The sequence below is a fragment of the Dermochelys coriacea genome, chromosome 19 (genome assembly GCF_009764565.3).
Source record: "Dermochelys coriacea isolate rDerCor1 chromosome 19, rDerCor1.pri.v4, whole genome shotgun sequence".
NCBI classification, from domain to species: Eukaryota; Metazoa; Chordata; order Testudines; family Dermochelyidae; genus Dermochelys; species Dermochelys coriacea.
The window spans coordinates 2,716,550-2,725,375 of NC_050086.2; the positions used below are offsets into that span (position 1 = coordinate 2,716,550).

Sequence of the window (8,826 nt, forward strand, 5' to 3'; positions counted from 1 at the left end):
CCGGGGGGGGAGATGGGGGGGTTCCGTGGCCGGGGGGGTGGGGCGATGTGGTTCTGTGGCCCGGGGGTGGGCGATGGGGGGTTCCGTGGCCCGGGGGCAGACATGGGGGGGTTCCGTGGCCCGGGGGGTGGGGCAATGGGGGGCTCCGTGGCCCGGGGGCGGAGGTGGGGGGGCTCCGTGGCCGGGGGGGGCGGAGAGCCCCGCGGGGCCGGGCTCACCCAGGGAAGACGGGCGCTCCTGCGACCGACGCAGGACACAAGCCAATGGGCAGCGGCCGCCCCGCCCCCTGCCCCCCGACGCGCTGAAAGGGGGCGGGCCTCAGAGCCCGGGCCCCGCCCTCTGCTCGCTGCGCAGGCGCCGCTGGGCGCGCGGTGATCGGGGGAGCGGGGTCCGGAGGAGGCCGAGTTCGGCCCGCCGCGCGCGGAGCCTGGGGGCGGGGCCAGCCCGGGGCGCCTCTGCAGGAGCAGCAGCCCGGTGAGCGAAGCCGCCCGCCCGCCCGCGCGCGGCTCCGCTCCCCGCGGGCACGCGCAGGGCGCTCGCGCCCGCCCCGCAGCGGGGGCGGGGTTAGCCGGGCCTGGCCCCTCCGCTCCCCGTGGGTGGGGGTCGCGGACCCGCGCTGCCGGGGCCGGGGCCGGGGCCGGGGCGGCCCGGCTCCACGGTGAGGGGCTGGCCGAGCCCGTGGGCTTTTCCGAGCCCTCGCCGGTCGGGGCGGCCCTGTGCCCCCCGCTCTCGCTGGCAGCCCCCGCGGGACGCACGTGGGGCCGGGCGCCGGCAGGCGGGCCACTGCACCGTGCAGCTCCAGCGGGAGAGGGGCCGGACGCTGCCCGGGCTGCGGAGCCGGCTCGCGACGGATTCTCCAGCCGTGCCCAGCTCGCAGGCGAGGCGGGATTTGCTCCGGGAGTTGTTTGGGGGCAGGAGCGCGGACTAATGGCCCGCTTTGGCTTTACGATGAGGAGGACTTGCGGCCCCTTGGAGACTAACCCGAAAATTTGCGCAGCGGCCGCAAATCCTCTTGTCCCCGTCCCCGTCCCTGTCCTGCCCTGCCCTGTCCTTCCCGTCCCGTCCCTGCCCTGCCCTGCCCTGCCCTGTCCTTCCCGCGGATACCCACCCACACGGCTGCTGCTCTGAAATATTTCACACGTGTCACTTTGCCGTTTGAAAAGGATAAAAGCTTTTTAATCTCTGCGAACGTTAGCCGTAGCTCACGAAAGCTTAGGCTCAAATAAATTGGTTGGTCTCTAAGGTGCCGCAAGTCCGCCTCTTCTTTTTATAAGAAGGGGGATCACTTAAGATGAGCTATTACCAGGGGGAGCGGGAGGGGGAGGGGGAAAGCCTTTAGTGGTGATAATCAAGGTGGGTCATGTCCAGCAGTTGACAAGAACATCGGAGGAACAGTGGGGGTGGGGGGGAAATAACATGGGGAAATCGTTTTACTTTGTGTAATGACTCATCCACTCCCAGTCTCTATTCAAGCCTAAATTAATTGTATCCAGTTTGCAAATTAATTCCAATTCAGCAGTCTCTCGTTGGAGTCTGTTTTTGAAGCTTTTTTGTTGAAGGATAGCCACTCTTAGGTCTGTGATCGAGTGACCAGAGAGATTGAAGTGTTCTCCAACTGGTTTTTGAATGTTTTAATTCTTGACGTCTGATTTGTGTCCATTTATTTTGGCCTTTAGAGGGTGGAAGTGAGGCACGTTAACAGGCTCGTGTATGTCTGAAGCGTCTGCTGATGGCCATGATGTGCCTGTGGCAGAGATAACTTTGGAGACTGATTCTTCTGGTTGTCTGGCCAGCCCCATGTACCAGTGCTAAGTTCATCCTGAAAGCTTCAGCAATGTAAATATGTGTTATATAATGTGATCCCTACAAACTGTCCCAAACTTTGCAGAACTCAGTACTAGCGGAGGCTGAGGGCAGTGGGAGGTAGCAGCAGGACCTGTTGGAGAGAGTTAACATGAGGTTAATTCAGCAAGTGTTACACAGGCTTCTCTTGCTCTTTCCTTGTAGTTGGGTAGCATTGTACAATGGAAATCAGCCACTCTGTCAAAGAGCGCACCATTGCTGAGAACAGCCTGGTCATCCTACTCCAAGGTATCCACGGTTACGTCACCACAGTCGATCTGCGCGACGAGAGCACAGTGCTGGGCCGCATCACCAATGTGGACGCCTTCATGAACATTCGCCTGGCTGAGGTGACCTTCACAGACAGACAGGGCAGAGTCTCCCAGCTGGATGACCTGTTTGTGACGGGCAGGAATGTCCGCTATGTCCATATCCCTGACGAAGTGGATATCAAGGCCACAGTGGAGAAGCAGCTGCAGCTGATCCACAAGGTGCGCTATTTTGGAGGCCGAGACAAAGGGAGAAAGGAATTCCCTACAGCAAGACGCAAATAAACTCTCCTGGGCATTTCCCAGAATCCCCAGGGAGCTCTAACCTGGAACAACAGCTCTCACATCCCTTATAACATCACCCCCACTTCTGTACTGGAAATCTTCCTGTCTCCGTTGTTACCGTTTTAGAGACTACAACAAACATGTCTCATCCTGAAAGATCCCCTAGGCTGCTCTTTCAAATCCCTTCTCTGCTTGTTACAGGGATTTGATTTTGGTTTCTTAGGGTAGCTTCCTGATATGGGGGGGGGGGGGAATGCAGACAAGGAATCATCCATAGGGGTTTATTTTTAATTTTTTAAGGCCTCTGTGAGACCTTCTAGTATGTTTCTTGCTGCTCTGGCAGGTAGGGGGAAGGAGGACACTTTTTTTATATCCCGTCTCGTTCTTAAGTTGATCAGTAAATTTTTTTCAAATAAAACCTTTGTCCAAAAACCAACAAGCTTCTTCTGTGTTATCATTGGGTCTCTTCGGTGCCCTTTGCCAACTCCATTGACCTGTTGGCTTGGGCCATCAATCTATGTTTATTCTTTGATCAATGGCTAGTGGATTATTTCTAGTATCACATAAATCTTTGCTCACCAGCTAAGACCCTGAGAATTCGCTACCTTCGCTCCATTAGGAAGTTAGAACCAGAAAGATCCTTCTGAATGGAAGGCAAGATGGAAATCTCAGCTCATGAGACAGGCCAGAGGGCTAGCTAGCAGGGACAGTTGGATTATTAACTGACCCCTGGTTGCTCACCTTGTGTTATCCAAATGCTAGAAGTGGTTTTGCCTTTGCAGTGGAAAAGAGATCAGAAGGGTCATTGCCGTGAAAAAAGGTAGCCATGCCATCTTTCCCTGGCTGATTAAACCCTGTCATCTCTGGTGTCCTGATTTAAAATGAAATGAAGTGAGCTGTAGCGCACGAAAGCTGATGCTCAAATACATTTGTTGGCCTCTAAGGTGCCACAAGTACTCCTGTTCTTTTTGTGGATACAGACTAACAGGCTGCTACTCTGAAACCAGGGATAATCCAGCATTGAATGCATCCTTGCTCCGCTGTGCGTATTCAATCCTGTGTCCGGGTGAGATGGGCAGCACAGGCTGTTCCATAGGCAGGAAAGCACACAGACTGCTGATAGCTCAACGGGATGAATCCCCTTCTCTGACACACACAGAAGGAGTCACTCCTGAAATAGTTATGCCCTGGTTAACAGCTGACAGCCCCGGAGCTCTCCTAGCCTGTCACTGATGCAGATGAGATGGACAGTGACCCCTTGGCCAGTCGGGCTGGGAGCCCCTGTGCCTGGTTTGGCTCTCTAGTGAGACACAGACCTGTGTCAACAGTGTCTAGCTGAGCTTGTCCATTTCCTGCTAGCAGGTGGGTGGGAAGCTGTGAGGCTGGATCTTGGGGGAAATAATAGAAGAATCCTTCCATGCACATAGTCTGTCGTTTTTGCCAGCCTGTCACCTGCTATGGGAGAGGACTTCGACCCCTACTGCTTTCATCCTGGCACAGTGTACCATTTTGCTGCATGGCATAGTCACACAGCCTGGCCTAGCCCTCCTCTGCAGAGCACAGTGAGTAATCAGTGCTACGTGGTGCTGACATTTGGTTGCACGACAGACAGGCCGTCTAACCCAACAAAGACATGTCAGCTGCAGACCACTCTGTTCATCCCAGCCATCCAGGGGGCAGGGAGGGTTTACCTAATCTTAGTAGAGAGGTGATTTTCACCAGGGAAAGTAATTGGACTGGAATTGCTTTTTGATGATTCACAGGTCTAAATGTCCCTCTGGACACAGCAAAAGATGTTCCTGCCAGCGCTTCAGCTCTGTGCTGCTCCCTGTGCCACAGCCAAGGGCAACAGATGATTTCATCCTATTTTGACAGGGCTCCTTTTGCCAATCAGCACTATCTGGCTCCTCTGAGATGGGGCTCTGGTCTCTTCCCTTCACTCTCACACAGCCCAGTCCTGGCCTGTATCACAGGGTGACCACGCACCCCTTGTCTCCTGTTTATCATCCGAGCGGGCAGGTGTGCAGTTGGCTGAGTCACCCACAGCAGGTCAGCTGGCAGGAGCAGTGTGGGAGCTGGAATGGTGTGGAGGGGAGAGCAGACTGGTGAGCAGAGCAGAGACTTGACTTCCAGCTGCCGTTCCCAGCTCTGAGAGGGGTTGTGGTCTGGGGACCAGAGCCACGGGACTGGGAGTCGGGACTCCTGGTTCTGTCCTTAGCTTGAGGACAAGAGGGGATTGGGCTATAAGGGTTAGAGCAGGGGAGCAGGAGTCCAAACTTCTGCGTTCTAGTCCTGGCTTTGCCAGTGATGCTCGATGGCTCGATTTTCTCATCGGTGGCCTGGGTCGCATGAGGCTGAATCCCTGTATTGTGGAGGGGGCGAAACGTGGAAGCCCTGAGGCGTCTGATTTACTCTTTCCAGGATCTCTAGGGCAGCAGCTGCTGCAGGGTCAGGTGCAGCCGGAATGGTTCAGGGCCAGCCCCAGGCCCAAGCAATGAAAGTGACAGCTTGGTCACCAACCTGGAGGCTTGAGGGTCTGCATGATGTTAGCAGACACGGGCTTGATGGCTCCCCAAGCTTTGGGGCTGGGAGGGATTCTTTCTCCTTGGGGGCTGGCAGTCTGCTGCGATTGTAGTTCTGGGGCAGAGCAGGCACCTTGTACTAACAGAGAGCAGGAGGGCCTTGTGTGGCCCACACGGGATACCTTTGGGACATGACGCTGGGCTGCCATTCGGGCCCCTCTGGTAGGTGCCGCATGATGGCGCAAAGCAGCCTGCTCCCAATGCCGGGGCGGGCTGGGCTTGAAACTGTCGATGTCCACACTGCTGCTCGGGAGCCTCAGGATGGAGCAGGGAGCCAGGGCTTGTGCAGCAGGAGGCTTTTCCCTGGGCCTTCAGGAGAGGTGACGTTACATCTCCTGGAATATGATCAAGGACGAATTCCCCATCACCATGCACTGCCTGCAACCATGTTCGGATGTGCAGAGAGTGAGACATTGCGCAGTCACCATGCAAGTGTTTGCACCTGCTTGGCCCAGGGGTGAACAGCCCCCCGCAGTGCTGGTCAGCAGTGTACTTGGCTCCTACGAGGCAGTTCCCGGACTAGGCTCTGACATACCTAGCGAAGGCTCACCTAGCTCATCCACAGGGGGCAAAGCCATGCCACAGACACACACAACTAACACATCCAGCTGTATCCCTCCCAGATCTGACCCCCCCACACACACACCCCAGACCTCCACTCACACGTGCATTCTGCCCCAGGTTATGTTTTTCTCCAGCTAGTGAGAGTTAGGTGGGAAATGCCCTGATTCAGCAAGAATCACAGACTGTTTTGAAAACTGAGACACCCTATTTCACAAGCTGGCTGGTGCTGCCACTGGGACCTTCTCTGAGTTAAAGAGCCCCCGGGAGCTGGGGGAGGGGGGCTTGTGCCATTCTTCTCCAGGATCTAGGTTTCTCTTTCTTGGCACACAGGCTTTGACTGTTCCTCTGTCTGCCTGTGCAGCCCAGGGAGGTAGGGCTCGACTTAGCTCACTGTGTCGTGGAAGATGCTGAGCAGCCCTGTGGGAAGGGGGGACCCGCTAGCAGCCAGACAGAGCAGGGATGAGCGGCTTTGGCCATTGATTTATAATGATGTGGCTGTGCAACAGAATTAGCTCCATGGTAATCAGCCCCTGATTCACTCACTTATCCCACCAGTGTCCAGCCAAGAGCCTCCCTTTTTCATGCACTTTATAAAGAATTTGGACATGACACTGGTGCTTGTGAAGCAACAAGCTGGTGTCACTGGTGTTCAGTGCAATGCTGGCAGGAGCTGGGCAAATTCTCCTGCTCTAGCTCTGCAGGTAGCCCTCGATCCCAACCCGCAGCCCCCCTGCTATTCCAGTTCCGGACTGGTTGTCTCCTGACCAGAGCTTGCCAATCGTGCCAATTTGGGGAGTGGGGAGGTGTGTGTGTGTGTGTGTGTGCGAGGCAGCAAGAGCTGGTGTGTGGTAAGAGACTGCAGGTGTGTGTGGGTGTCTGAGAGGTGAGCAGGGTGTGAACAGGAGAGCGAGTGTGTGTCTCTCAGAACCCCTGTGAGTGAGCGTGGGAGGGCGGGGCACTGCACCCTGGGCTTGGGGATGGTACCAGCTCGCTGGCCCTGCAGACCTACCTCCCCCTTCCCCCGGCACGTCCATCCGTGTGCGTCATCCAATCACCAAGGCAACCTGGCTCCATGACCTCAGGGGTGTAACATCTCAGCAGCTTTGGAGGAAGAAAACAAATCTCCCTGTAACCTAACTACAGCCTGAGCTGTGATAGCTGGGGGCTGACAGGGGGCGCGTAGGGGTGTAGACTGATTTTCGGGACAGGTTGCAGCTTTGTATCTGTCCCGGTGGACAGAGCCAGCGGGCCCTGCTGCTGGAGTCTGTGCTCCCTCCCAGTGATGTATTTGGTCCCTCAGCACCGTCTCCTGTTCCTGCAATGCTGCTGTGGCATGAATAAGGAGAGGCTCCGAAAGTGAGCTCTGGGGCCAGCGGGGTCTGGAAACAGCTTTCAGCAGTGACGATAACATGATCAAGATCAGTTGGGCATTAAACCCCACTCTGGGCCTCAGGCGAGACAGAGCCTGGGAGAAACCAGCTAGCCCTTCCCACGAGCAGAAGACTCTGTCCTTTCTGGGGTCAGGGCTGCCCAGAGAAGCATGGGAAACCTCAGGCTGCAGCGCGGGTTTCAGTGAGGGACAGGGATGCTGCAGCCTACCTACAGCACCTCTCAAGTCCCCTTGGGAGACAGGGGCAGCAGAGGGTGTGTCCCATCTACACCTTACTCATAAAGGCAAAGCGACACCCCCCCCCCGCACATACCTGGGCAGTTTGCAATGTGTCCAGGTAGGTCCCAGGAAGAGGGATGAACCCACAGACTTCAGGACAAACAGCAGCCCCTTCTCTCAGCAGCATTGGCTGACTAGGTACAGTTCAAGCCTGGGAAGTGACTGGAACTGCTGTTTGTGCGGACCCTGGGCCAGTCTGGAGCAGCTGGAGAGACAGCTGCACATGGGTGGGGGGACCTTCTAACAAAGCCCAGTCCCATCTGCTTCCTGCTTTTAGGAGTGGGAGTGTCTAACTAGGGCTTGGGGGTTTCCCAAGCCTTCCAGTAGGGAGACAGGCACAGTAACCACAGCCCAGGGGCCTTCACTACTTAGCATTTGTACAGTGCTGTGAGATCCTCAGCTGCATCTCCATGTCAGGAGCCCTGGGGCCAGCCCAGGTGTCAATCCTGCAGAGCTCCAGGGAGTGTACGGGGAGGGAGCTGCTGGTCTCCTTAGCCCTGCTGGGTCTGGACTGCAGCAGAACTTGACATGTTAGGCCACAGACAGGAGCGTCCCTCCTCATCCCCTGCCACCCTCTCCTGATGCTCATTAATGCAAATGCTGGCATCTCACATGGCACAGTCTAGGAAGGACCATGTGAGCTGTTGGTTCACTTTGCTCCCCTGCAGGCATGATGCTGTGGAGTAACTGGGCATTGGAATATCCCAAGGTAATGCAGATACAGTAGAATCTTCCCTGCCTCCCTCCCCAATCTGTTCCACCCACAGCTCTCCTGTGGCTGGATGGTGCAATCAGGAGGAGGAGAGTAATTGACTAATGTTCCTGGGGGTTTTGAGGTTGCCTCTCCGCCTTCGGTTGCTGAGAGGCAGAGAGAGTAATGCATCCGATGAAGTGAGCTGTAGCTCACGAAAGCTTATGCTCTAATAAATTTGTTAGTCTCTAAGGTGCCACAAGTACTCCTTTTCTTTTTGAGAGGCAGAGAGAATCCAGAGAGGGAGGAGGGTGCCTTGCCTGTTACATGATTCACCCTGTGTGATGCAATTGTTTTAGAGTACCTGTGTGCTGCTGCCCTCTGTGTGCAGCTGATTCACCAGAGGAGTGGCAGAGGGCAAAGGCTGGGAAGAGATTGCACAAGCTGCACAGGGCTGCTTATTGGGCTGCTTCACAGGAAAGGCTGCTCCAGCACCACACCTGATATGAATCACCCATGGCCAAACCTCTGGGAGCCTCATGAGATCACAGAGGGCTGCCTGCCATCTCTGATGCGTCCCCATCACATCCCACTCTGGGGGTGGGGACTCAGAAACCCCTGGGGCGGGTTCATGCATGGGCCCCACTTGCACTCACTTTCCCGAAATCGCTGGCCCTGGCCCTGGCCCTGGCCCTGGCCCTGGCCCTGGCCCAAGGATCTGGGAGAGCAGCTTAGGAACATAGGGACTGTCAGACTGGATCAGATCACTAGCCTGCCTAGCCCAGAATCCCCTCTGTGACAGCAGCCAGGAGCAGGTGGTTCACAGGAAGGAGCCCTGCAGGGGACCTGCCCCCAAGGATAGTTAACCCTGTCAGGGAGAGCTTGGCCTAGGCCCTGAAGCAGGAGTATCTAGATTCCTTCAAG

At 56.2% G+C, this 8,826-nt stretch overlaps 1 protein-coding gene across 2 annotated transcripts; it reads left to right on the forward strand.

Annotated features, from left to right (window-relative positions):
• The first annotated feature begins 320 nt into the window (after nt 1-320).
• On the forward strand, nt 321-2,832 carry LSM10 (LSM10, U7 small nuclear RNA associated). Of its 2 annotated transcripts, none has more exons than XM_038377708.2 (2): nt 321-474; nt 2,008-2,832. In XM_038377708.2, exon 2 carries the CDS (start codon nt 2,025-2,027, stop codon nt 2,394-2,396), a length of 372 nt encoding a protein of 123 aa, XP_038233636.1. In that variant the 5' UTR covers nt 321-474; nt 2,008-2,024; the 3' UTR covers nt 2,397-2,832. The 2 variants fall into 2 exon arrangements, with proteins under 2 accessions (XP_038233636.1, XP_043361816.1); XM_043505881.1 differs by lacking the exon at nt 321-474 and adding an exon at nt 1,654-1,836.
• The last annotated feature ends 5,994 nt before the right edge of the window (nt 2,833-8,826 follow it).